Source organism: Delphinus delphis, chromosome 1, assembly GCF_949987515.2.
Source record: "Delphinus delphis chromosome 1, mDelDel1.2, whole genome shotgun sequence".
Lineage (NCBI taxonomy): Eukaryota > Metazoa > Chordata > Mammalia > Artiodactyla > Delphinidae > Delphinus > Delphinus delphis.
Window position 1 is genome coordinate 112,436,251 of NC_082683.1, and position 27,919 is coordinate 112,464,169.

The 27,919-nt window shown below is 47.8% G+C and overlaps 2 protein-coding genes across 6 annotated transcripts; both read left to right on the top strand.

Annotated features, from left to right (window-relative positions):
• The first annotated feature begins 103 nt into the window (after positions 1-103).
• Positions 104-27,265, top strand: PMF1 (polyamine modulated factor 1). Of its 5 annotated transcripts, none has more exons than XR_009522133.1 (7): positions 104-292; positions 20,555-20,660; positions 21,413-21,513; positions 22,731-22,926; positions 24,451-24,577; positions 26,965-27,003; positions 27,208-27,265. XR_009522133.1 is itself a non-coding variant. In XM_060031755.1 (7 exons), the coding sequence occupies exons 1-7, from the start codon at positions 132-134 to the stop codon at positions 24,502-24,504; spliced, it is 624 nt and encodes a 207-aa protein (XP_059887738.1). In that variant the 5' UTR covers positions 104-131; the 3' UTR covers positions 24,505-24,961. The 5 variants fall into 5 exon arrangements, 4 of the variants coding, with proteins under 4 accessions (XP_059887738.1, XP_059887754.1, XP_059887725.1 ...); XM_060031755.1 differs by lacking the exons at positions 20,555-20,660; positions 26,965-27,003; positions 27,208-27,265 and adding exons at positions 8,113-8,130; positions 14,864-14,952; positions 17,574-17,578 and having other exon boundaries at positions 24,451-24,961; XM_060031771.2 differs by lacking the exons at positions 20,555-20,660; positions 26,965-27,003; positions 27,208-27,265 and adding exons at positions 8,113-8,130; positions 14,864-14,952; positions 17,574-17,578 and having other exon boundaries at positions 22,792-22,926; positions 24,451-24,961.
• Positions 25,080-27,709, top strand: BGLAP (bone gamma-carboxyglutamate protein). Its single transcript, XM_060031784.1, is given in 5 exon segments — positions 25,080-26,731; positions 26,965-27,003; positions 27,208-27,277; positions 27,431-27,548; positions 27,550-27,709. Coding segments are annotated over 5 exon segments (447 nt in total). The 5' UTR covers positions 25,080-26,667; the 3' UTR covers positions 27,706-27,709.
• Positions 27,710-27,919: the final 210 nt, after the last annotated feature.

Consider the following 27,919-nt stretch of genomic DNA (forward strand, 5'->3'; position numbering starts at 1 on the left):
TTCCCCGGTGTTTGCTCGGTGATAGACATTCGCTGCTTCCAATCGGAGGCGCGCAGTGCCGGGAGTGGCCAATCGGGGGCTTCGGTGGGCGGAGCGGCCGGGCCAGTTAGCTTTGGCGGTTTTATTTCAACATGGCCGAAGCGAGCGGCGTCAACTTAGGCAGCGGCTGTGAGGAAAAAGGGCCTGAGGAATTAGCTCAGGAATCTGCGCGACCCGGCACTACCATCTCGAGGGTGAAGCTTTTTGACACCATGGTGGACACTTTCATCCAGAAGTTGGTCGCTGCTGGGAGGTAAGGTGGAGGAAGTGAGGCTGAGTGCCAATCTCGCAGTAGGTTGAGGCGGGCGAGAGGCAAAAAGAGGGTTTGTCCCGCCAGAGTCTAAACCCCGCGAGACCAGGACGGCCCCAGGGAAGCCAGCCCAGTCACGTGAGTCTGGGGGGGGGTCTGGGTTATTTATCGGCAGTCATATTCTACCCTCAATTCCTAAGCCTCCGGAAGTCACGTGATGTTTACTAATACATAATTAGGTAATGTGGAGCACATTTAGGACAAGTAGCTACTCCTTCCAGTAAACCTAGTTTTTGTTTTTTTGTTTTTGTAAATATTGGATGCACTTATAAATTTATTTATTTATTTTGGGCTGCGTTGGGTCTTAGTTGCTGCCTGCGTGCTTTCTCTAGTTGCCACGAGTCCGGGCTGCTCTTCATTGTGGTGCGCAGGCTTCTCATTGTGGTGGCTCCTCTTGTTGCGGAGCAGGGGCTTCAGGCGCACGGGCTTCAGTAGTTGCAGCATGTAGACTCAGTAGTTGTGGCTTGCGGGCTCTAGAGCGCAGGCCCAGTAGTAGTGGCGCAGGGCTTAGTTGCTCCGTGGCATGTGGGATCTTCCTGGACCAGGGCTTGAACCCGTACAGTTTCTTAACCACTGCACCATCAGTGAAGTCCCCAGTAAGCCTAGTTTTGATTATAGGTGGTTGAGAGGAAACACACTGGCTTTGGAGTTAGATTTAGGGTTCAAGTCATGGCCCAACTTAAAGTGAGCGAGACTTAACTGCTCTGTGCCTGCGTTCCTCATAAATAAAATGGGAACAATAGTACTTTTCTCATAGAGTCGGTCTTTCTGAGGTTTAAATGAGTAAAAACTCAGAAGGCTCTTAGAACAGTGCCGGCTACGTAGAAAGCATTAGACTTCTAGCTGTTGTTATGGAAATAGTAATAACCTTCACTGGGTGGTTGTGAGGACTAAATGTATTGCCATAGAAAGAAACACTTCCTCTCTTGATTTCTACTTTATATGAGCAATATTCTAACAATGCTGTTGACCTGAATTGTTGGACACTTTAATCAATAGAAATTGATATGGGCTTCCCTGGTGGCGCAGTGGTTGAGAATCTGCCTGCCAATGCAGGGGACGTGGGTTCGAGCCCTGGTCCGGGAGGATCCCACATGCCGCGGAGCAACTGGGCCCGTGCGCCACAGCTGCTGAGCATTCTCAAGCCACAACTGCTGAGGCCCGCATGCCTGGAGCCCGTGCTCCGAGGTGGGAGAGACCACCGCAGTGAGAGGCCTGCCCGCTGCAGCGAGGGGAGGACCCCGCTCTCTGCAACTAGAGAAAGCCCATGTGCAGCAACAAAGACCCAACACGGCCAAAAATAAATAAAATAAATTAACCCCTCCAAAAAAATGAATAAAAGAAAAAATATTTAAAAAAAATAGAAATTGATAAGAGGCCAGAGGAGAAATTCAGGCAAGGCTTTATTGAGACTCATGCTGCTGCATGAGGGAGTGAAAACAAGTTACAGGTGTCCTTGCTCATTTTTCTGAGGGGGAGTGAGCTGGTCCCTTAAATGGGGTGAGGGTAGGGGTGGATCCATTGGTCCGCTGGAAAGGTGGCTTAGGTGGTCTGCCAACCCCCTCAGTGGTGCTGTGTGCAGGGATCATGGGCAGTACCCTGCTTTTGCTCCTGACACCTCAAAAGTGACAGTTGGCTTTTTGGTCTTTTTGCATCTTGATCAGAATTTGCACCAACTGTGCATGTATGTAGTTGTTTTTAGTCCCTTATAGTTACTTTGTATTGTTGTTTGAGGAGACATTTGCCTAGGTGCAAGCACTGCAGGAAAGCGTCCCAGGTCCCAGCCTGTCACAACAGTATTGGACACTTTAAAGGAAGAGTTTTGTCCATGGTCCCATACCCCAGAACATTAATGCTGAAGCACTGTTATCAGAACTTTAAGGGGTCTGACCACAGCCTGTTTTCCATCCACCCTCTATGTCCCCACTACCCCTGTTCTTTAACATCATCAAGACTCTCATCTGCTCCCTATTTCCTTCCCTCCTGGTTTTAGGACTTTACCTTTCCTACAAAAACCTTATGATACATCTCTTCACTCACTGATTCACTCAGCAAATATTTGAATGACTATTCTGTACCAGGCGCTGTGTCAGGTGCTGGGGATATGATAAAGCAGACAAGGCCCGTCTTATATTCAGTGGGTAGAGATATGAAGTAAACAAAATACTCATAGAGTTTGGTAAGGTAATGAACGAGCAACTTGAGGGAAAGGAAAACACTAGATAGGATAGTTAGGGGATTCCACTCTGAGGAAGTGACATTGATATGAAAAAAGAATAGGAGGGCACCAGCTTTTCAAAGAACTAGAGAAAAAGCTTATAGGAGGGAAGGACAGCTTGTGCAAAGGTCCTGAAATGGTCAGGGCGTTCTAGGAGCTGGCAGAGTGAGAGGAAATCAGAGGAGGCCGCACAGGCAGGTGACAGCCTTATCAAGCAGGGCCTAGTTTCCATAGTAATAAATTTGATAAAATAATTTGTAATCATTTTTATGGCCCATTCATGACACACCATCATTTTATGTCCAGGCAAGATTTCTCCATTGATTGATTGATTGGCTTTCCCTTACTCATTCTTACCCTCCTCTCTCCTCCCCACAGGCCCTGCTTTCTGTTGGCTATATGTCCTCCATTTATTCATGTATTCATGTACAAATGTTTTTTGGACATCTCCAGTGTCTCAGGCTCTGTTTTAGGAGCTGGAGATACAGCAGTGATCAAGATAGGAAGGTCCCTGCTCTTGTGGAATAGACTTTCTTGTGCCACAAAGAAAAATAAATCAGCGTGAAGGAACAGAGAGCAATGGGGAAGTGGTCTGGGTTAGTATGAGTGCAGGGAGGTGACATTTGAATAAGTCTGCATCCTTGTAAAGTGTGTTGTTTTGTCTGTGTATTTTTTTTTAATTTGTTTATTTATTTTTGGCTGCGTTGGGTCTTCGTTGCTGCATGAGGGCTTTCTGTAGTTGAGGTGAGCAGGCGGCTACTCTTCCTTGTGGTGCGTGGGCTTCTCATTGTTGCAGAGCACGGACTCTAGCTGTGCAGGCTTCAGTAGTTGTGGCCCATGGGCTCTAGAGTGCAGGCTCAGTAGTTCTGGCGCACGGCTTAGTTGCTCCGCGGCATGTGGGATCTTCCCAGACCAGGGCTCCAACCCATGTCCCCTGCATTGGCAGGCGGATTCTTAACCACTGCGCCACCAGGGAAGTACCCTGTGTATGTTTTAAATTTATATGAATGATAGTTGTGCTGCATATGTCTTTTTTCACTTAATAGATTTTTTTTTTAAATATCTAACCATATACTATAAATGCGTATGGTTCAGAGCTCTCAGTGCTGCTTGTCATTTCATGATATGCATCCAGCACTTACCCGTTCCCTATCATGGCACCTGGTTGCTTCCAGCTCCCTCCTCCACAAATTATGTCAGGGTACATCCCCTCACAGACTAGTGCTAGAATTTCTCTGAGGTATATAATGGATTGGAATCACGGGATCCAAGGGTTTATATCTACCTATGTTTTGTCAGATTGCTTTCCAGAAAAGCTGTTCCTTTCTCCTGTGTCCTCACCATCACTGGGTATCTACCATTCTAATATTTGCTATTCTGAAGGTGTGAAAGGGGTATTTCATTATTATTTTAATTTGCACATTTCTAATTCCTCATAGGTGTGGGCAGTTCCTTATATACCTCATTAGTCATTTGGCTTCCTTTTCTGTGAACTGCCTACTTATTTTCTGTAGTGTTTTTTTTTTTTTTGGACCTTTTTTTTTTTTAAATTGGGTTTTTTATCTTGATGATTTGCTGGAGTTCCCTGTATAGTCTAGATATCAATCCTTTGTCTGTTTCAGACTGAAGAGGAAATAGCTGTCTCTATTAGATGTTAACTTTGTCTATGATGTCCTTTGAGTAACAGAAATCCTTAATTAAATAAAAAATTACACAGATTTTAGTTGCTTACACTTTACCCCAGGAAGATGAAGCAGAAAGAGAAATGTAGTCATCCCAAGGGACCTTCTCCCAAGCAGTATGGATACTCATGACTCTTCTCAGCCTTTGCACTAACTTCGCATCCTTCAAACAGTCATAATAAATTGCTAAGTATTGCCTAATCAATTTGTATTTTAAAACCCTTAATTTTCATGTAATTCATGTTTTTCATTTTATGGCTTGTGCTTTTGAGGTCTTGTTTACAGAGGCTATACCAATGCCCAGGTCACAAAGATAATCTCCAGTGTTTTCTTCTATTGGCTATTTTATCATTTTACTCTCTGCTCTAAATCTGTGATCTGTCTGGATTCAGGTGTAAAGTGGTAGTCTCAGTCAGTCTCATTTTTTTGTTTTCCCAATCATTGTCATCTAAACAGTTCGTTCGTCCCCATTGCTTTAGGGAGCCCCTTTTATCGTATGGCAAGTCCCTCTGCCTATTGTGTCCCTGGGTCTCTCTTCTGCCCCAGATCTATTCACCTGTCTTTGTGCCAGTGCATATGGGTTCTTAATACCAAACCTTTGTAGGAAACCGTAAATCTGGTACAGCAAGTCCCTCTTCTCTCTTCACTTTAAAATTGACCCAGCTATTTGAGAACCTTGATTTTTTTCCTTGTAAACTTTAGAATGAATTTTTCTGGATCCTCAAAACATTCAGCTGCAATTTTTGGTATGTATTTTTGGCAAATTAAGGAAGTCCCTGTCTCATTCTAGTTTTCTGAGAATTATTAAAAAGATCATGATTTGGTGTTGAACCTATCAAATGTTTTCTTCCCCAGTTAAGAAGATCATATAATTTTTCTTCAGTTCATTAACGTTGATGATCTACATTGGTAGATTTTATGGAAGTTAAACTATCTTTGCATTCTTGGAATAAATCTACTTAATTATGATGCATTTAAAAAATTCAGTTGGATTTAGTTAGATCAGTGTTTGTATGCCATAAGTGAAATGGGCCTATGGTTTCTTTTCTTTCACTGTCCTTATCAGCTTATAGAACCAAAGATATATTAGCCACATATATCCCTCTTCAGGAACGATTTATATAAAATCAGGATTATCTAGTCCTCAAAAGTTTGGAAGAGCTCATTTACGCCTATAACTTTCTGGGGTTGTCGAGGACTGCCAGTATTATGTTAAAGAGCAATGATGCAGTAGGCACCTTTGTTTTGTCCTCAAAGTGTCCCCATAGTGTTTGTTGCAGATTTTTGGTGTTTCTGTTTCTTTAACGGCTACAAGTCTGTTTAGATGTTATTTCTTCTTGCGACAGATTTGCCATTTTACAGGTTCCCCCCCAGAAATTTGTCTCTTTCACCTGTTATATTAACTTGTAACTGTTTGAACTGTTTGAAATTATTAATTTAATTTTCATTATTTCCCTTTTTTCCATTATATGCTGTTTATTTTGGACTTTATGTAGCCAGAGTTCTATCTTATTAATCTTTTTAAAGAATCAGCCTTTTTTTTCTTTAATTTCTGTGTTTTGAGGTTACTATTGGTCTCTTTGTCTTTGTATCTATCCTTATTTTTTTAAATTTATTTAGATTTATTTTATTAGTCTCTTCACAAATTCTTTCTTTCTTTCTTTCTTTCTTTCTTTCTTTTTTTCTTGGCGGCGCCATGCAGGTTGCAGGATCTCAGTTCTCAAACCAGGGATTGAACCCAGGCCACGGCAGTGAAAGCCTGGAATCCTAACCACTAGGACACCAGGGAACAGCTCCAAAATTCTTGAGTTGAACATTTAACTCTTCTTTTTCAATCGTTTTTGTTTTCTGAAAAATGTGTTTAAAACCATAAATTTTCATATAATTACTGCTTTTGCTGGTTTCTACAAATTCTTATATCTAATATTTTCATAGTCATTTATGTTTTTAAATTGAGATTTAATTCATAAAACATAAAATTCACCTTTTAATGAGTGAAATTAGTATATTCAAAAAGTTGTGGAACCGTCACCATTATCTAATTCCAGAACATTCTTTTCACTCCAGAAACGTTGTACAGTATTCATTAGCAGTCACTTCCCATTTCTCATCCCAGTCTCCCAGCTCCTGGTACAGGCCTCTCATTGTTGTGGCCTCTCCCGCTGCCGACCACAGGCTCCGGAAGCGCAGGCTCAGCGGCCATGGCTCACGGGCCCAGCCGCTCCGCGGCATGTGGGATCTTCCCGGACCGGGGCACGAACCCATGTCCCCTGCATCGGCAGGCGGACTCTGAACCACTGCGCCACCAGGGAAGCCCTAGATTTGCTTTCTCTGGACATTTTATATAAATGGAACCATATAACATGTGGTCTTATGTGTCTGGCTTCTTACACTTAGCTTAATGATTTCAGGGTTCATCCGTGTTATAGTATATATGAATCCTTCACTCCTTTTTATGACTGAGTAACAATTCCATTGTATGGATATACCATATTTCATTTATCCATTCATCAGTTGATAGACATTTAGAGTTGTTTTTAATTTTTTTTGTCTATTATGAGTAATGCTGTTATGAACATCTGTGAACAGGTGTTTTCAGTTCTCTTGGGGATATACATAGAAGTGAAAATGCTGGAGTGTATAGTAATTCTATGTTTAACTTTTTCAGGAATTGCCAAACTATTGTCCAAAGCAAGTGTACCAATTTACATTTACACCAGCAGTTTCTGAGGGTTCTGATTTCTCCACATCCTCACCAATACTTGTTAGGTCTATCTTTTTAATTACAGCCAATAGTCATCCTAGTGGGTGTAAATTGGTATCACATAGCATCTTGGATTTGCCTTTTCCTAATGATTAATGATGCTGAGCATATTGCATGTGCTTATTGACCATTTGTGTATCGTCTTTGAAGAAATGTCTATTCAAATTCATTGCTCATTTAAAAAAAATTATTTATTTATTTATTTATTTTTATTTAGTTGTGCCAGCTCTTGCAGCAGGCAGGCTCCTTAGTTGCAGCAGGCAGTCTCCTTAGTTGTGGCTCACTGGCTTCTTAGTTGTGGCACATGGGCTGCTTAGTTGTGGCAGGCATGTGGGATCTAGTTCCCTGACCAGGGATCGAACCCAGGGCCCCTGCATTGGGAGTGTGGAGTCTTAACCACCGTGCCACCAGGGAAGTTCCTCATTGCTCATTTTCTAATTAGGTTATTTGTTGTTTTATTGTTAGCTTGTAAGAATTCTAATTTTGAGAAGTCCAATTTAGATTACTTATTAATTTTATTTATTTAGGTTAAAATTGAGAAGAGTTTTTTCTTTGGTTGCTTGAGCTTTTAGTGTCATATTTAAGAAAACATTGTGTAATGCAAGATCACAAAGATTTACACCTATATTTTCTTCTATATAGTTTTAGCTCTTACATTTAGGTCTTTGATCCATTTTGAGCTAGTTTTTGTATGATATGAGAAAGAGGTCCAATTTCATATTTTTACATATGGGCATTGTCATTTAATTTTATGTACTTTGTAATTTTCCTTACCATTTCCTCTTTAACCCAATGATTATTTAGTAGTATGTCATTTGGTTTCCAGACATGTAATTTTTAAAAAGTTTTCCTTTTGTTGCAATTTCTAATTTTATAGCATTATGGTGAAATAACAGTTTGTGGGATGCTGATTTTTTGGGAATTTTTGACACTGGCTCTATATGGCTAAGTCTATGGGCAGTTTTTGTCAGTGTTCCGTGTACACTTGAAAAGAGTGCAGTTTCTGTTTCTTGGGTATAAAATTCTATATTTATTAGTTTGAGCTTTAAAATTTTATTATTAAAACATTTTAGGAATTCCCTGGCAGTCCAGTGGTTAGGACTCCATGCTTCCACTGCAGGGGGCATGGGTTTGATCCCTGGTCCGGGAACTAAGATCCCGCATGCCACGAGGTGTGGCCAAAAAATATATATATATATATATATATATATATATATATATATATATATATATATTTTATATGCTCATTTTAAAAATCTTCTTGATTGAGCCATTCATTTCTTTTTAAAATCTTCCATCACAGTTGTTTATATCTATTTTTCCCCATAATCTATCTTTGTTGCATTATATAGAGAGGTTATTATTTTTACTAGGTGCAAGGGAGTTTATTATTCTAAGAGAAATGGAAAGCCATTGATATTTTTTAAGTCGTGACTGATCTTTTTTTTTTTTCCCATGTGTGGGAGATGGCTCTCCACTGGCTTAAAAATCTATTTATTTGAAATGCTCTGAATACAGTGACTGATCTTTAAAAGGTACTCTGACTGCTGTGCAGATGATCGATTGTTGGTAGGATTCTTTTAAGGTCTTTCTAGGCTTCTAGACTCTGATTTTTTTGAGACCCCAGCCCACATCATGACAAATTTATTTATTTAAATTTATTTATTTACTTATTTATTTTTGGCTGTGTTGGGTCTTCGTTGTTGCTTGCGGGCTTTCTCTAATTGCGGCGAGCAGGGGTACTCTTCATTGTGGTGCATGGGCTTCTCGTTGGGGTGGCTTCTCGTTGTGGAGCACAGGCTCTAGGGCACGCAGGCTTCAGTAGTTGTGGCATGCAGGCTCAGTATTTGTGGCTCACAGGCTCTAGAGCAGAGGCTCAGTAGTTGTGCATGGGCCTAGTTGCTCCACAGCGTGTGGGATCTTCCTGGACCAAGGATCAAACCTGTGTCCCCTGCATTGGCAGGTGGATTCTTAACTGCTGGACCACCAGGGAAGTCCGACAAATATATTTAAAAAGCATCTAGTATCTTGACTGAGGTGGTGGTTACACATGTGATAAAGATACACAGGGGCTTCCCTGTTGGTGCAGTGGATAAGAATCCACCTGCCAATGCAGGGGACACAGGTTCGGTCCCTGGTCCGGGAAGATCTCACATGCTGCAGAGCAGCTAAGCCCGTTGCCACAACTACTGAACCTGCGCTCTAGAGCCCGTGAGCCACAACTACTGAAGCCCGTGTGCCTAGAGCCCGTGCACCACAACAAGAGAAGCCACCGCGATGAGAAGCCCGTGCACCGCAATGGAGAGTAGCTCCTGCTCGCCGCAACTAGAGAAAGCCTGGGCGCAGCAACGAAGACCCAATGCAGCCAAAAATAAATATAAAAAAAAAAAAAAAAAAAGATGTACACACACAAACAAATGTATGTGTAACTGTTGAAATCTGAATGAGATCTTTGGATTGCACCAATGTCAGCTTCTTGGTTTTGATATTGTTTTATAGTTGTGTAAGATGTTAATAACATCGGGGAGGATACATTTCTTTGCAGCTTCGTACAAATCTATAATTATTTCAAAAAAGTTTACATACAAAAAATATTCATCGTAGCTCCATGTTCAGTGGAAAATAGTTGAAAACCACCAAAAATATCCAATATTTGAAGAATGTGGTTATGTAAATATAATAACTATCTAATAAAATACTACGGGGACTTCCCTGGTGGTGCATTGGTTAAGAATCCGCCTGCCAATCGAGGGGACACGGGTTTGATCCCTGGTCTGGGAAGATCCCACATGCCACGGAGCAACTAAGCCTGTGTGCCACAACTGCTGAGCCTGTGCTCTAGAGATCACTAGCCACAACTATTGAGCCCACGCGCCCTGGAGCCCATGCTCCGCAACAAGAGAAGCCACCGCAATGAGAAGCCTGCGCACCGCAAGGAAGAGTAGCCCCCAATCGCTGCACCTAGAGAAAGCCCATGCGAAGCGAAGACCCAACACAGCCAAAAATAAATATAAATAAATACATTTTTTTAAAAAAGGTTAAAAAAAAAAGAGTGGTTTGGAGGGGAAGATGAGGGAAAGGGGAACTCCAAGAGGATGCTGACTCTTCATGACAGTGGTTTAGTGGAGGGTTTTACCATCTACTGAGATGGGCAAGAAACACTCCCTGCTGAGAGCTGCGGGAGAGAAATGGGTCTGGGGTTGGAAATCAAGACATCTGTTTGGATAGGTTCAGTTGGAGATGCAAGGCAGCCACACTTCTGTTTCACAGCTCTTTTGCTCCCTCATCCTTCCAGCCCACCGACTGTCAAACCGAACTTCAGTATCCTGTCTGTACTCCTCTGCCCCTACACTCAGCCTCCGCGCAGCACTGTAGAGTCTCACCCATGGTGGAAAACGGTGCCTTCACAAAGTCATGTTCTTGGAATTCATGTGGACCCTCAGTGAGCCTATGATCCTCGTGTCTCCAACCAGTTCTCTTGCCCTTCTCCACAGTAGCTATTTAAAATCTTCATCATGTCCCTCAGGCCCTTCCTCTGCTCTGCTCCCTGTACCCTCTCAGTGAAAATGACCCCAACACCTGGTTCATAGAGAGAATTGAGACCACCAGGCAGGAGTTTATACATTTACAAATTTGGCTGAGAGATGCCCAATCCTGCATCCTCCTAGCGACCTCCCCATCAATTTCCTTCCCTTTACCTCCCAGGTTGTGGCTTTGGGTCTTTGCATTCCCAGGTTCTAGTTCTCCATCTCCAGTTTTTTCCTCAGCTTAGGGCAATTTGCCACCATTCCCCTAAAACCTTCCTTTCAAGGTCACTAATAACTCTTTGTTGCTAAATATTTTGGATATTTTTTCATCTTTAACCTACTTGCTTTCCTTGCAGCATTTGACTGTTAACCACTTCTCTGTCCTTGATATTTCTCTCTTGGCTTGCAACACCATTCTCTGTCCCTTTACCTCACTAGTTGCTCCTTCTTGGGCTCTTCTTTCTCCACTTGTCCCTTAAATGTGTGAGTATTGCCCTTTCCTTACTTCACCTACACATGTTCATGATCACATCCCATTTGATACCTTGCTGCTGCTGAAAGTCCTTTGTGACTGTTCATTGCTCCTTACCGTGGCTTCCAAGGCCCCACATGTTCTAGCCCCTGCCTACTTCTTGTTCCCCTCTCTAACTATACTTGGTTATACTAACCTCATTTCCTAGAATGTCAAGAGCTTTCTCACCTCAGGGCACTTTGCACTTGTTGTTTGCTCTGCCAGCAATGGTTTTCCTCCATCTCTTCCCTGACCTTCTCTAAAGCCACCTTTCTCCCCTGGTTATTCTTTATCATGGCACCGTATTTTATTCCTTCATAGCACTTATCACAGTATATAGTTCTACTGTCTGCCTGTTTGTTTGTGGTCTGTCTTCCCCACATAAAACGTAAGGTCTTTGAGGACAGGATCTTATCTGTCTTGTTCACCACTCTCTACTCATTGCTTATTATGGTGCCTGGCACATAGTAGATATTCAATAAATAGTTTTGGAATAAATGAGGGTTCCCAAGCCACATCTTCCTCCTGAGCTTCAGACCTCTAACAGTCTACTACTAGAAATCTCCACTTGGTGTCCCTCAGAACCATTAAGTTCAGCAAAACAGGATTTCTCCTCCCTCTGTGGTCCCAAACTTGGTTGAAGATACCACCATCTACTCATTCTCTAGGCCAGAGATTTGGGAGTCCTCATTGACCCCTTACTTACAGTCAACCACCAAGCCCTGTTGGTTCCAGCCTGTCTCCTCAGTGTCCTCTCCATCCTTTGCAAATGTTTTAGTTCAGCCCCTCACTATCTCTCATACGATTGTTGCACCAGCTTCCAAAATGGCCCTCCAGCTTCAGTCCTGCCCCCTCCAGTCTACAGCTCAGATTTGAGCGTGTCTTTCTCCTGCTTAATTGGCTCAGGGTTGCTTCCAGAATCAAATGTCAGCTCCTTAGCTTAGTGTAAAAGGCCATTAACTCCTTGGCCCCTCCTGTCTCTCTAGCCATGGTCAGGGCCATGGGTATGCAGCATATGCACACTTGCGTGCAGGTGCAAACATACACGCACATAAGCTCTTCTGCATTGAGTGCTGCACTGTCCCCCCACCCTTGCCACCTGCTCTTTCCACTTACTGCTTCTCGCTAGAACAGCCTTCCCCTCATTTTGTTAAGTAGGAACTTATGGCTGGTTTCCACATAGAAAGGGCTCAGTAAAATGTCGTATGAATACAGACTTTTAAAATGTATCCAAATGCTTGACCCTCTCCCAAGTCATTAGAAGTCCTCAGTCCCAAAGACCAAGTATTTATAGCGAGGACAGGAATCTTTACATAGTAAAAGCTAGTTTATTCACATGTCATTTATCCAAACGGATATTTTAAACCGCAGGTTGGTTTTCCCTACAGCTCAGCATATTTTTCACATTCATGTTAGCTTAACTAGGGGGGCAAATTATATGATGCACTCCACAGTGACTGGAAGATTATTGGCCTCGCTGGGCTATCAGATCTCACAGACCCACAACCCTATCTTCAGTTAGGGTGTCTTCATTTCATTGGACCGGCTGACGCAAAGACGCCTGAATCTGTCCTTTCTCAGGCTTCAGAACATAGAAACGTGGCCATGTTGGAACTTACCATTTGCGACCTCTCCCTTGTCCTCTGAAAATGAAGGATTCTTTTCTGTCCTTACAGCCTCCTGGACCTTCTGAGAAACAGCTATTCTCTTAAAGCAAGCAGATGAGGCTTGCTATGTTTTGTTATAAATCAGGACCCGCCAAGAGAGGCAGTTGATTAGAGTTGGTGTTGGTGGGGCCCCGGTTGAAGTTAGCACTGTTTGGGGTACCCGTGGCACCTGGCAGCTGTGCCACATGTGTTGTCAGTGCTGGGGGGGCTGAAGGGAGTGAGAGGTGATTGACAGTTCCTAAGTTCTTAGATGGCAGACTGGTCCAGTGCCTTCCTGGTCCAGTCTTGCAGCCTGAGATGTGCAGCAGAGTGTGATCTGTGTAAACTGACTTAAAGCCTACGTCTGACAGTGACCAAGGAAGGAGAGCTGATTGCACTTGTACATGAACTGGTAGAGTTTTAAACTAGTGGCAGAGACTGTTGGTGTTCATAGGAAACAGTTTTTCACAGGAAAGAGTGGTTTGATATATAAAATGTTCCGATTAAATAAGTGTTTCAGAAATGTCTCACCATCTTTGAATGTGCAGATGATGCGTGCTACTGGCAGTGATTAGTTTCTGAAGTGTGGTATGACTCACCAGACTGTGGTGTGCGGCTTCAGCCCCATCATGCTGATTCTCTCTTCTTTGTGTGTTTCCAGGCCATCTACCTCACTCTATCCCCACTGTGTCTGCCTTGCTCAAGTCGGCAATCACCTCAGCTGTGCCTCCTGAGTCTGCCCTCACACAGCAGCCGGAGGGAGCTTCTAACATACAAATATGATCTTGTCCCACCCCTGCTTAAAACCCTTTTCTAGCTCTTCCCATCATGATATGGTCTAGACTCTATGTGTCTGGCCTACCAGCCTGCAGACTGTGTGTCTTGGAGGTCAAGGCACCTGATCCAGAGCAGATGGTTCCACATGTCCCAACTCTGTGACCTTTGATAAGCTTCTCTCTGCCTCAGCATTCTCATCTGAAAAATGGGCATGGTGATAATAGACCCTACTTCATAGAGTTATCGTGAGGACTAAATGAGTTACTTCACGTAGAGTGCTTAGAACAGTGCCTGGTTCTAGTCAGTGCTCAGTACACATTTCTTGTTATTACATCTTTATACACAGGCATGTCTGTGCACTCTTCAGCTGCGCTGCCAGGGCCTTCTGTCCTCTGACCGACTCCTGCTACTCTCATAGGTCTCAGACGTTGCTTCCTCCAGGAAGCCCTTGTTGGTTGCATCACTTGCAGATATTTTCTCCCAGTTCGTAGGTTGTCTTTTCATTTGGTTTATGGTTTCCTTTGCTGTGCAAAAGCTTGTAAGTTTGATTAGGTCCCATTCGTTTATTTTTGCTTTGATTTCTATTGCCTTGGGAGGCTGGCCTAAGAAAACATTGGTACAATTTATGTCAGAGAATGTTTTGCCTGTGTTTTCTTCTAAGAGTTTTACGGTGTCAGGTTTTATATTTTAAGTCTTTAAGACATTTTGAGTTTATTTTTGTGTATGGTGTGAGGGAATGTTCTAACTTAATTGATTTACATGTGGCTGACTGATCTCTTATTTTCATCAAGGAACACTTCTGCTTTCTTTTCCCCTCTTGCTTTCTCAGTCCTGGGGCTGAGAAAGGGGGGGGGGGAAAGACCAAACAGAGAAACCCCTTCCCTCCCCTCCCCTCCCCTCCCTTCCCTTCTCTTTTCTCTGCTTTCATTTTTTAAATAAATAAATAAGTTTATTTATTTATTTTTGGCTGTGTTGGATCTTTGTTGCTGTGCATGGGCTCTCTCTAGTTGCGGCAAGTGAGGGCTACTCTTCTTTGCGGTGCGTGGGCTTCTCATTGCAGTGGCTTCTCTTGTTGCAGAACACAGGCTCTACGGTGCGCAGGCTTCAATAGTTGTGGCTCGCAGGCTCTAGAGCGCAGGCTCAGTAGTTGTGGCGCAGCATATGGGATCTTCCCTGACCAGGGCTCAAACACATGTCACCTGCATTAGCAGGCAGATTCTTAACCCCTGCTCCACCAGGGAGGTCCGAAAAACATTTCTTAATGAAACAGGGCAGCTGTACAGGTGGTGGTTGGAGGGTGGAGAGCATGAATTTCTGTCACTGCGCTCCCCAGCTTCTATCCCCAGCTTCTATCCGTCTTGGTCTGTCTTTGGCCTCCACTCCTTTACTGGTCGGAAACGCCAGTTCTCACCCGCCCTCTGGCGGACAGTCTGTGGAACATGCGTTCAGTCGGGCAGCAAGCCGGTTACCATGGAGAAGCCAGGGCTTCCTTTGCACTAGTACATGTGTTTACTTGTCTGTGCCTCTGTCTTTCCATTCTTACACAATTTATCTGCGTATATAAACTGACAGATTGACTAGCCACCAGAGTTTGATTCTGGCCTTAAGTACTTTAAGTTAAACTTGTGTGATAATTCAGTTTACAATGAGTTTTTAGTGCAGTAAAAGACATGCTTTATCAGTGAGTTCAAAAACAGTGATGGGGCTTCACTGGTGGCGCAGTGGTTGAGAGTCCGCCTGCTGATGCAGGGGACACGGGTTCGTGCCCCGGTCTGGGAAGATCCCACATGCTGCGGTGTGGCTAGGCCCGTGAGCCGTGGCCGCTGAGCCTGCGCGTCCGGAGCCTGTACTCCGCAACGGGAGAGGCCACAACAGTGAGAGGCCCGCGTACCGCAAAAACAAACAAACAAACAAACAAACAAAGTGACGGTATCTCAGATATTGCACAAGAAGTATTTAAGAGAAAAAAATAGGTTAAAATCAGTTAATGTAGTCATCTCTGTTTTGAAGCAGTAAATGCAGCTTTTAAAAGTTACTTTCGGGAGGGAGACGCAAGAGGGAAGAGATATGGGAACATATGTATATGTATAACTGATTCACTTTGTTATAAAGCAGAAACTAACACACCATTGTAAAGCAATTATACTCCAATAAAGATGTAAAAAAAAAAAGTTACTTTCATTGATGACAAATGTGGTCCTTTTTGTGGGACCACAGTGTAGCCTTTTCTTTGTAGTGGGGGCCAATGGGTTCTTCCTGCATATGCAGTTGCAACCAAAATGCTTTTACTAAGCCCCTGCTTCTGCAGACTTCTCAACCCTGGGAAGCCAAGTTACTGACTGTGTTCTACACTTCTCAGGGGGTGGTTAGGACTGTTCCTTTGAGAATAGTAATAATAATTGTAGCTAACATGGAGCATTTCCGGGTGTGCTCTGCACTGTACTAAGTATTTATATATGTAACCTCATTTCATCCTCACAGTAATTTTGTGACTTATGGATAGTTATTATCTCCATTTGACAAAGGAGGAAACTGATGCTTATAAAGGTAAAGAAGTTGTCCAGGATCACTCAGCTGATGAGGGGTAGAGGTAGGATTTGAACGTAGGCAAAAGGACAGGCAGTCTTTAGAGCCGTACACTTACCCAGCACAAAGCTGGATGGCCCCTTGTGTACCCTTGGAAGGCCGAGGCCAGGAGACCGTTCCAGCAGAGGGCAAAGGGGGGCTTGGCAGAGGGACCATTGGGGATGCTCTGTGAAGAGGACTGCTCTGTCCAAGTAGCCCAGGCCCTGGTACCCTGGAGTCCAGGGTAGGGGAGGTGGCTGGGAATGGACCAAGCCTGAGGCCAGGCAGCCCAGGTCTCAGCTCAGCCCCAGTCGCCTGGTCTACAGCATGTCTTGAGTGTGCTATGTATCTAACACTGTTCTGGGTACCCTGGAAATCCCAGCACCATTGCAGATGGCATCCCTATCCACAAAGACATTAGAGTTTACATGAGAAGATAAAAGTTGACATTTGGAGGGGGTGGCAATGAATGTTTTCTAAAATGCATCACTTTTCCTGTTTCTCTGTGAATGTATGTTTTCAGGAAATTCACAAGGGCATTCACAGCATTCCCAGGTCTGCATTGTCTCCCAAGAAAGGAATCCCTGGGGGCGGGGGGGGGGGGGGGGGGGGGGGGAGAGGGAATTGCATGAAGTTGATCAAAAGATACAAACTTCCAGTTACAAGATAAATAAGTACTAGGGATGTAACGTACAACTTGATGACTACAGTTAACACTGCTGTATGGTATATGTGAAAGCTGTTAAGAAAGTAGATCCGGTCTTCCCTGGTGGCGCAGTGGTTGAGAGTCCGCCTGCCAATGCAGGGGACATGGGTTCATGCCCCGGTCCGGGAGGATCCCACATGCCGCGGAGCCGCTGGGCCCGTGAGCCATGGCCGCTGAGCTTGCGCGTCCGGAGCCTGTGCTCCGCAACGGGAGAGGCCACAACAGTGAGAGGCCCGCGTACCGCAAAAAAAAAAAAAAGTAGATCCTACGAGTTCTCATAACAAGAAAAATCCTTTTTTTTCTTTTGTTTCTTCTTTTTTGTTTCTATTTGAGATGATGGATATTAACCACACTTATTGTGGTAATCATTTACCAATATATCTAAGTCAAATCATTATGCTATATACCTTAAACTTACAGGGTGCTGTATGTCAATTATGTCTCAACGAAACTAGAAGAAAAGAAAAGAAACCTAAATGTCCATCGATAGATGAATGGATAAAGAAGATGTGGTAAATATATACAGTGGAATATTACATAAAATATATACAGTGGAATATATATATAAATATATATACAAATAAATATATACATATAAATATATACAGTGGAATATTATATAAAAAGAAATGAAATTCGGTCATTTGTAGAGATGTGTATGGACGTAGAGTCTGTCATATAGAGTGAAGTAAGTCACAAAGAAAAACTAATACCATATATTAATGCATATATGTGGAATCTAGAAAAATGGTACAGATGAATATATTTGCAGGGCAGGAATAGAAACGCAGACGTACAGAACGGACCTGTGGACACAGTGGGGGACAGGGAGGGTAGGATGAATTGGGAGATTAGGTTTGACATAAATACTCTACCATGTGTAAAATAGACAGCTAGTGGGAACCTGCTGTATAGCACAGGGAGCTCAACTCAGTGCTCTGTGATGACCTAGATGGGTGGGATGGGGGGGAGGGAGGTCCAAGAGGGATGGGATATATGTATACATATAGCTGATTCACTTCACTGTACAGCAGAAACTAACACAACATTGTAAAGCAATTATATTCCAATAAAAAAAGAAAAGAAAAGAAATCACTTTCCTCCTGGCCTCCAACCTGGCTGTTCTCCCTCCATGTCCTTGGAGCATATGTTTCCCATCTTGCGTGTTTGTAACAGTGTACATGTTTCTGGGTCCTTCACTTTCACTGAAGTCTCAGAAGGGTTGACGGCAGCACTGGTGGGCAGAATTATCCTCACCCCTGCCCTGGGCCCTGTCTGCTGCCAGCCGCCTGAACTGGGTGGAGATGCACCCAGCTCAGATGTGCCTGGCGAGTGGGCTGGGAGGAGGAACAGGATCTCCCGTGTTTGAGCCAAACCCATTTCAAGCCACAATTACCCGGTTTCAATTCCAGCTGTGCTTTGTCAGGTGTCATGTATCCCTCCACATTCCTCCATGTAGCCACATGGCTGCGTGGCTCGTGGGGTCAGTGGCAAAACAACAAGATGTCTGGGGCTCTGCTGCAGGTTGAAATGATGCCTGTCATCTTTGTATTGTCCTTTTGGTACCTAGGTTTAGCCTCCAAGGGGTACTGATGTCTAATGTGTACCCTCAGAAGGATGAGAGACTGTCACCCTTACCCAGAGGTGTGCTGGTAGGTGCGTACAGCCAGCTCTCCTGAAATAAAGCCCTGGCTTGCAGTGTTTGCCAGTTTCTGAGGTGTAAATACTCCTAAGCTTACCAGCGTAGCATCACTACACACAGTAGAGAAGAGATGGGCAGCAGCACACCTGTTTCCACAGATCGAGACCATAGATGGAAAGAGCTTCCAGAGCAGAGTAAAATGTGTAGAATGATTAGGAAGTCATATGTTTTGAGCAGTTAGTATCTTTTTTTTTTAATAAATTTATTTATTTAATTTATTTATTTTTGGCTGCGTTGGGTCTTCGTTGCTGTGTGCGGGCTTTCTCTAGCTGTGGCTAGCGGGGGCTACTCTTCGTTGCGGGGTGTGGGCTTCTCATTGCGGTGGCTTCTCTTGTTGCGGAGCACAGGCTCTAGGTGTGTGGGCTTCAGTAGTTGTGGCACGTGGGCTCAGTAGTTGTGGCTCGCGGGCTTAGTTGCTCCGCGGCATGTGGGATCTTCCTGGACCAGGGCTCGAACCCGTGTCCCCTGCATTGGCAGGCGGATTCTTAACCGCTGCCCCACCAGGGACGTCCCGGTACCTTTGTTTTTAATATAATTGATTGTAACTTTGTATAATTTAATTTTCAGTAATGGCTGTGTTTAACAACTGGCTCACAGATTTCCTGGAAATTGAACGGTTATCTCTTACAAGCCACAGTGAGCTGGCCTCGGCACACCACTGCTCTCACACTGCACCTGTTTCAGAAGACATTGTTTTGGGGGTAGGAATTAGGCCAGGAGGCCCAAAGAGCCATGAGAAAGGGAGGACCCAGTAGTGACTCCCTGGGTGTGGTGGGGGCTATGCATGGGGTTCCAGGTACCTAACCCCCTGTTTGTCCAGAGCCCAGCAGCCTGGCTCACATGGCTGAGGGGTATCTGGGCCCATAGCGAAGCGTCAGGGTGGGTTTTTTGTGTTCCAGGACTCCTCCTCAGACACTTTTCGCAGGTCCCTTGAACATTGCTTCATCAGAGAGGGCTTCACCGACCACCTCCCCACTTAGAGGTGATGCCCATGGTACACCCTCTCAGCCCCATGACCCTGGTCCTTTTCCTTCCAGGCACTCTCCACAAGTAATCTCCTCCACATTCACATGTGAGTTTCTATGTTTGCTGCCATCTCTTCCTCTACTGGAAGCTCTAGGAGGGCCGTGCCAGTCTCACTGACCCGGAGCACCCAGCACATAGCAGGTGCTCAGTGAACACTTGTGGAGGGGAAGGGCCTGAGAGAGCAGGCTGAGAGACACGCACAAAAACGAGGAGGGAGAGGAGACAGCCATTTACCTTATTTGAGTTTCTTTTTCCAAGAAGAACAAGCCGTTGGCAGTGTACTGGGTACCCTTTGACCTTTCCAGCTACAAGGGGTGTATCTGCTGCCAAGTGACAGAGACCTGATTTTAAATGGTGTGAACAATAAGAGAAATGCATTAGCTCACTAACAAGAAGCCCCAAGGTAGGGTTGCTCCAGGTGGGTGTTTTCAGCAGCTCGACGATGTTCTCAGAGACCCGGCTTCTTTCCCTCTTTCTGCTCTGCCTCCTTAGGGTAGAAACTTTGCTCTCAGACCAGGCCCTCCATGGTTGCCGGGAGCTAGAGGCATCACCTGGATATAGTCATGCCCTACAGACATCAGTTCCTTCCAGTGTGGCTCTTTTTAGGAGTAAGGAAACCTCTCCCAGAGACCACATGTCCTGTCCTAACGCAGCCCTGCAAGGGGACTAGGATGACCAGAGATTCTCAAAGTGGAGTGCCCAGACCAGCAGCACCAGCAGCACCTTGGAGCTTGTTCAAAACTGAGGAGGTGGGGCCCAGCGATCTGAGTTTTAACAAGCTCTCCTGGTGATTTGGTGCTTGGTAAGGTCAAGTTTAAGAACCACGGCTGGCCCAATTGTGACCCACCCTTCAGAGGGTGAACTCAACTGGGGCTCTGCTGAGAGGAAGTGGGGAGACTGGTGGGGCTGAGCCATCCTCGGAGACTGGAGCTGCAGATGAGACACTTTGCATCTACTGCCTTTAACCAGCACCATGAAGGAGACAAGGCTCAGAGTCCTGTGATGAGGGGCAGGGCTGCCCAGGCAAGAAGAGCCTATGACTCTGAACCCCCCAACCTTTGCCTTCTGTCCTTACCCCCAGCTACCAGAGATTCACTGACTGTTACAAGTGCTTCTACCAGTTGCAGCCTGAGATGACACGGCGCATCTATGACAAGTTTGTAACTCAGTTGCAGACATCTATCCAGGTGAGTGGCAAGAAGCCCAGCAGGTACTATTGGCTCGGGTCCTGCCTCCAGATCGTCAGCCCCCTGAAGGCAGGGACCCTGCCGTCAGCCCCTCTCTACCCTCAGTCCCCGAAACTGTCCTCTGTGCCCCCAGGCTGCGGTGGCCATCATCCGTTCCCTCCAAATGACAGGGGTGTCTTGAATGCCTCTTGTCTCATTGCCCTGTGTTGTAATTGAGTTTATAGTTGTTGTCCCACCTGACCTTGTGAGCTCAGCGAGGGCACGCCTGGGTCCACTCCTCTGTGTTTCTCCAGCACCTGGTGCAGAGCCTGGCACAGAGGAGGCATTTAGCAAATTGTTGAATTCATTGGAACTGCATACCGGAGGGGATACAGAAAAGGACAGGATTCCATTCCTGTCTTTAAGTGATACCTCTTGGGAGTTTAACTTCCATGCTGTCACACTCCAGAATGGGCTTCGTTAGGCATCAGAATGTATGTGTGCTGTCCGCAAAGGGTGCTCAGCTGTGGGGACAACAGCAGGGATGCAGCCTTCAGAGATGATGTGCAGGAGGAGAGGCTTGCTGCAGGCTCTTTTTAAATGTATTCTATTTTATACTTTATTTTCTTAATTATAAAAGTCACATGTAGAAAAGTTGGAATGTTTGTATAGAGACAGAACTTAAATTAGCTAAAATTTTACTAAGTGCCGTTAGTAGTTCAGCGTATGGAGTTGTCTGGTATTACTATAGCTCTTTCCTCTTTTCTCTTCAGGAGGAAATCTCTGAAATCAAAGCGGAGGGAAACCTGGAAGCTGTCCTGAATGCGCTGGATGCGATTGTGGAAGGAAGCAAGGACTGCGAGGAGCCGGCTTGGTGAGAAGGGTGATGCCTGCCCCCCGGCATGGACAGGTGGAGAGGACCAACACCAAACAGTGACCCAGAACAGAGAGACAAATGCATAGCCCCTCTGGGGCAGGAGAGCTGGGGGCAAGCGCATGTAGTCCAGGGGGTTGAGGTGACTGGGATGAGAGAAATCTTCCCAGGGAGCTCATTTCAGGACCCATCTGGCCTGCAAGAGAGAGGGTAGAGGGAGTGGGATGAGGCACAATAGCGAGGTTTGGAGTCTTATGTCGATTAGTCTGGCCCAGGCATCTGGTTTTTATTCATTTGTTCATTCAACAAACACTTAGAAGCACTTACTATACGCCTAATACTGTTGTAGATGCCAGAGATTCAGCAGTGACTAAGACACGAAAGACCTTCTCTCCCGGGGCTGTCATTCCAGTGGGCAGCCCTGCTGCCAGGTTGTTCCGGGCAGGATGGAGAAGGAGGCCCTGGGGACAGGAGTGGAGAGTTGAGGCCACCGAGATGGCAAGTGGCCTGAGCTCCTGCCTCCTGCCTCCATTCCCTGCCTGAGTAGAATCCTAGGTCAGGAGGAGTAAAAACCTTTTTTGTGCTTTTCAATTTGCTAATGCTTTGTGACATTCATAACTTAAGAGAATTAACTTTTATAACTGAGAAAGAGTTTTTAAAGAACCTACAGTGGCTTCTACCCCACTGCCCATCAGAACTGGCCTATCTCCTCACTCTGGGCACTCAGCACCCCCTAAACTCTTGCCTCCTCAGACCTGTCTTTCCTTTATCTTCTCACGTTAGCCAGCCAGGGCCTCTTGGGGTCTGGGCCTGCTCTCAGGCCGCCACCTTCCCCATCTCTCCAGCTCACAGTCCCATGGTGTGGATGCACCAGCAAGGCACATGGTCACAAGGACTGAGGAAATCATCTCCAGCCCTGGAGGTTTACAGCTGGAGGGAGTGTCTGTGGATGAGGAGGAGGGCTAAGGTGTGGGTTGGTGAGAAGAGGAGAGATGGGTTCCTGGGAGCTGAAGCTAAGGGACAAGGGGTTAGCGTCCCCTCAGGAGCAGGAGCCATGCGGTTGGATCTTGGGAGTGAGAGGGACTACAGGAGAGTCCTGGAGAGCCAGCCAGCTGGAGGCTGAAGGTGGGAATGCCACTGGCTGGGTTTGGAAGGAGAAGCCTTACCCCACACGACGACTCTCTGTCCCCACCCCTGCGCCCCCTGCGGCCCTGCAGGCGCCCTAGTGGGATCCCAGAGAAGGACCTGTGCAGTGCTGTGGTGCCCTACTTTCTGCAGCAGCGGGACGCCCTGCAGCGCCGTGTGCAGAAACAGGAGGCCGAGAACAGGCAGCTGGCAGATGCCGTCCTGGCCGGGCGCAGGCAGGTGGAGGAGCTGCAGCTGCAGGGCCAGGCCCGGCAGCAGGCCTGGCAGGTGAGTGTCCCGGCCCTGCCCTCAGGCACGTGCTCCCCTGCTGCAGCCGAGGAGAAAACGGGCCCAGGGAGGGCAACTGACTTGCCCAGGGATGGCTCCTCCATGTCAGGATCAGGGTTAATCCTCTGTAGCCATGGTGGTTCTACTCCATGTGATCACTGCCCAGTACTTTTAAAATGTGTACAGAGAATGACTTCTAGAGCCGTCAACATACCTAAGATATATCCTCCATGCAACAAATACGTGTCCTTTGAGGGTGAACTCAATTTCTGAAAGTGGCCCACAGTCACTTGGGGCCAAGTTGTTGAATAAGGGGGAAGAGAGTAATCAGGCTGGGTGACGCAGATAGCACGTGTGGCTACAGAGTGATGAGATGGACTTTCTCGCCGGCTCAAAATGTAGTTCCAAAAGAGGGTTTCTAGTGGGGCTTGAATGGTGGCCCATTATTGGGTTCTCCTCATCATTTAGATGTCCAACTTATGTTTACCTGTGGCCACTCGACAGCTCCCTTCCTGGGGCAGACCCTCCTATTCCCGAGGGGGATAAGTCCCCAGATCCATGGCTCTCAGGTCCCCTGGTCTTCTTCCCAAGACCAGTCAGGGGCAATCTGAAGGCCCTGCCCCAGCCTCAGCAAGGCCCCAAGCCTCAGGGAGGCGGCAGCAGGAGAAAGGCTGGTGCCTTGCTCTGCTTCCTCTTATCTTCACCCCCTCAGCCTCCTCCTGTAACACACTGGCCCTGGGGGTGTGTAGTGTAGTGTAGTGTAGTGCAGTGGCCCAGGCTCTACACAGCAGACACCCAGGTGGTATAACCGAGGCCTCAGCCTAGTGCCGTCTCCTGGGACAGGTTCCACAGTTGAGAGTTGTGTCTCGGGTACTCTCGGGGCTGCCTTGCTGAGTCCTCCGGCTGCTCTGCCATTGGCGCTTCATCACCATGAGGCCAAGGGTCACTCCCCTGTCTAGGCTTTGGCTTCCAAATTGGCCAAGTAGTGATCCCCAACGCCCTGCCAGCTCTGACATTCAGTGCTTCTATTTTAAGAGGAAGAAGGAAGCCCCCTGCTCTTATAGCCACACCTCTCCCATTACAGCTACAGATGCTAACCATTGTTTGAAGTGGGTCAGCTGGATTGAGTGTTGAGTGCTGAGCCCTGTGTGGGCTCAAAGAGCCCTTTTTCACTACAATTCCCATGTCTGTAGCCCAGCTGCAAGTCCACTTAATTTAAGAAAGTTTCTCTGCTAGAAATCTCCAGTGAGGTCAGAGGATCGGGGGACACTTAAGGGGCCCTTTTTGAAAATCGGCTCTTCTCTGGGGAGGCCCAGCCTAGGTGGCCATGGCACCCAGCCTGCCATAAACAAACTGCTGAGTGGGGCGGATTTCCTAATATGCCCTGCTGGGCCTGTGATATGAGTTTCAGACCCCTTCCTTATCATCCTGGGGGAAACCCAGGCCTGGAGTCAAGGACAGTGGAGGGAAAGCATTTGGATTTTCTCATCTCCCAGTCTGTCTGTTCTCTCTCATTGGTGTCAGGCTCTACACAGAGAACAGAAGGAGCTGGTGGCCGTGCTGAGGGAGCCTGAGTGAGGAGGAGAGGGCCCGGCCCAGGAGCAGAGGGCAGTCAAGGTCAAGGGCCTGTGGTCCAGGATGCTGAGCCTGAGTGAGCTGCCTCCAAGAACAGTCCCTAAGCAGTGATGAAATTTGCCGGAGAAGGAGGCCTCAGCTGTCTCCACTGCCGTTGTGCCTCTGGGGCTCCTTTGGGGTCAAACACACACACTACCTTCAGATTCCTCCCTGTTTTCTTCTAACTTTAGGATTCTTGGCCAGCTCCCGCCCTGGGAATTAGGCACCATGCTGCCTCTCCTTTAGGTTCAGGCCAACCCCCCACCCTACCCCCATCATACATATTGCCTATTCCTGAGCCCTCCCTAGGACCTGGCTTGGGGAATCTGTATTCAGTTTCCACTGATTGCCCCCTTGCTGGCCAGCCCAAGGGCCCCTGCCATGTTCTCCCCACATCCGCAAATAAACTTCCTTCACTACACTGTAATCTGTGAGGATGCTCCCTCTGCCTGGGCCTCTCCCAGGACTCTCCTAGGCCAAGATCCCACCCTGGACTCCAGAGTCCTGGCTCCAATCGAGGCCCCAGTTGCAGGGCTCTGAGAGCCTCCAGGCTGGGGAGGGTTGGTGGGGGGTGTATCTGACCATCTGTATGGAAGGGCAGTGAAGCCCCTTGTCACAGAAACCAGGAGCCTTGGGTTCCCTGAGGCCAGGACAAGCTGCCGGGGGGGGTGTCACTGTCCATGCGCCTGCCCTTCTCTTTGCCTTGGGTTGATTCTGAGAGGCTCTATGGTGGGCCTCCCTAGGTGTTTGTTTGCGCCTGGTGAGTGCTCGAACATGGAGCAAGTGGGCCCTCCAAATGGCTGGGGCTTTGTCCTCTGGCTTCTCACAACCCCCTCTTCCCCAGCCAGGGCCACAGGGCATCAGGAGTGACTTAGCCAAAGGCAGGGTGGGTGTTTCCTCCAGACCGGAGGGTGAAAGGAGTGGGTGTGGGTGGGGGCAGAACTTTCTTCCCTGGCGAGGGCTTCACCCTAACTCTGTAGAGAGAGGCCTGGTTGGGTCTGTCTAGGAGCAGCGGGGACACTCGGGAAGATGGCAGGGTGGTCCCTGATCATCAACCCCACCCCCCCAAGTTGAGCCTAGTGGCTCCTCTCTCCTCCTGGACACGCCTAAACATCCAGCCACCGGCCGTGGGGTGGAGGCAGCAGTGCTTCGTCTGGCAGGTCTCCACCTGGTGAGTGGGTGGTGGGGGAGGACACCCTCCCTCTTCTCCAGGCTGAGCTGAGGCAGAAGTGGCTTTCAGGTCTGGGGTGGCGCTTTTCAGGCTGGATGTTCTGCCCCTCGGAGGACAGGTCCCCAGGGTTGTTGGCAGTGGGGAGGCTGTGAGGGCAGGAAAAGGATCGGGGTGGGGCGGTCAGGAGCTCAGAGGTGCGAGGGGCATGGGGAAGGGGGTTCCCACCTCAGTGCCCACCTGGCCAGTCGCAGACAGAAGGGCTGTCCTTACCTCACACCTGGCCACACCTGTGTTGGCTTTTGGCTCTTGGCCCTATGCTGCCCCAACCCCTTCCCCCGTCCCAAGGCTCAGGGCCTGAGCAGAGTCGAGCCGCCCCCATGCCAGGCCTGCTGTTGAGGTCTCTCTGGGGCAGAGGCCCTCGGGGTGAATGAGGGCATTGGCCCTCCCTCACTGAGTTTGGCTCCTGCCCACAGGGCTGACAGTGGAAATCAGCCTGTGGGAGGCTGTAGCCCAGCTCTGTGCAAATCTATTTTGGACCTCTGGCCCCCCCTTCCTCTCTAGGCTCCCCCTCCTACCCCTCCCCGTCTGCCCCGCTGGTGCTCAAACTGAGGCTGGGGCTCCGAGGGAGAGTGAGTAGGGGCTGGGAGACCTGGGGCAACCCCCTTGAGGAGGGGCTGGGGACCTTGTCTGGAGGCTGGCAGTCTTGGACTGAAGCCCACCTTCCTCCATCACTCCCAGAGGCCTGCCCAGGCAGCCGCAGCTCCAACCACAACATCCTTTGGGGTTTGGCCTAGGCAGTTGACCCCCAAATAGCCCTGGTAGATTCCCCCAAGACCCGCCCACAACCTTGCCTCTGGGGCACAGCCCAGAGAGTATAAAACAGTGCTGGAGGCTGGGAGGGGCAGACCAGCTGAGTCCTGAGCAGCAGCCCTAGCACAGCCGCTGACAGACACACCATGAGACCCCTCATGTTCCTCGCCCTACTGGCCCTGGCCACACTCTGCCTCGCTGGCTGGTCAGGTGAGTGCCCCTACCCCTGCCCCGGCCCGCGGGAGCTGCGAGGGGAAAGCACCATGGCCTCACCTCTCCTCACCCCTTCCAGTGGCAGTCCCTATTGGCAGTCTAACCACCTTTCTGTGGGCTCAGTCCATTTGCCCCCACTGCTGTCCTTGTGGAGGGAGAGGAGAGGAGAGGGGAGGAGAGGGAGAGCCCTAGGGATGAGCAGGGGTGAACTGGGCTCCTTTTTCTTGCAGATGCAAAGCCCAGAGATGAGGAGTCTGGCAAAGGTGCAGGTATGAGGCAGGGCCTGATGGGAAGCTGTGCCCTGTATCACTCAATGGTGCTGCCCACTCCCAGCACCCCTGTCTCACCCTGGTCCCCTCAGTCCCATTCTCCCCTCCTGCCCCCTCCCATCTGGCTCTCAGGAAGGCCAGCCTACTCCCCACCTTGTCCACCCAAACTCGGAATCACCTGACCCCTGACCCTCTGCTCCACAGCCTTTGTGTCCAAGCAGGAGGGCAGCGAGGTGGTGAAGAGACTCAGGCGCTACCTGGATCATGGGCTGGGGTGAGAGAAAAGCAGGTGCTGGGCCAGGGCCCTGCATCTCCAGGATGGGCTGGGAGGAGCGGCCGCTGTGGGAGGACTCTGGAGCCCCAAGTGCAGTGGGAGGAGGGGCGGGCATTTTGCATGGAGGCTGACGCCAGTGTGTTGGGCTCTCAGAGCCCCAGCCCCCTACCCAGATCCGCTGGAGCCCAGGAGGGAGGTGTGTGAGCTCAACCCCGCCTGTGACGAGCTGGCTGACCACATTGGCTTCCAGGAGGCCTATCGGCGCTTCTACGGCACAGCCTAGAGCTCTCAGCCCTGCCGGCCTGGCTGGCAGCCCCCAGCTCTGGCTCCTCTCCGGGACCCCTCCCCCTCCCCTCTCCCTGACCTCCCTGCCCGGCAAGTGTGAGATCCCAGCAGCTGGGAGCATCATCCCAGCTGCTCCAGAATAAACTCCGGAAGAGGAACTGGTGGGGCTGTGATTCTTTGTCCATCTATGGAGTGTGAGGAGGAGGTACTGGGAGGATGGGGAGTGGAGAGGTTTTATCTTTTTCAGTCCCAGAAAGTGCTTCCCAAAATCTGTTGTTGAGTTATTTATTTATCCCTGCCTCAGTCCAGAAGCATTGAAGGTGGCTTCCTAAAGTCTAAATAGGGTTCTCCTCTCTA

Bases quoted from the DNA above. Each gene is read 5' to 3' on its own strand.
- PMF1 (XM_060031755.1), top strand. From the start codon at position 132: ATGGCCGAAGCGAGCGGCGTCAACTTAGGCAGCGGCTGTGAGGAAAAA. The intron at 21,514-22,730 runs GTGAGAAGGGTG...GCGGCCCTGCAG, and splicing joins GACTGCGAGGAGCCGGCTTG to GCGCCCTAGTGGGATCCCAG. The intron at 22,927-24,450 runs GTGAGTGTCCCG...CATTGGTGTCAG, and splicing joins CCCGGCAGCAGGCCTGGCAG to GCTCTACACAGAGAACAGAA.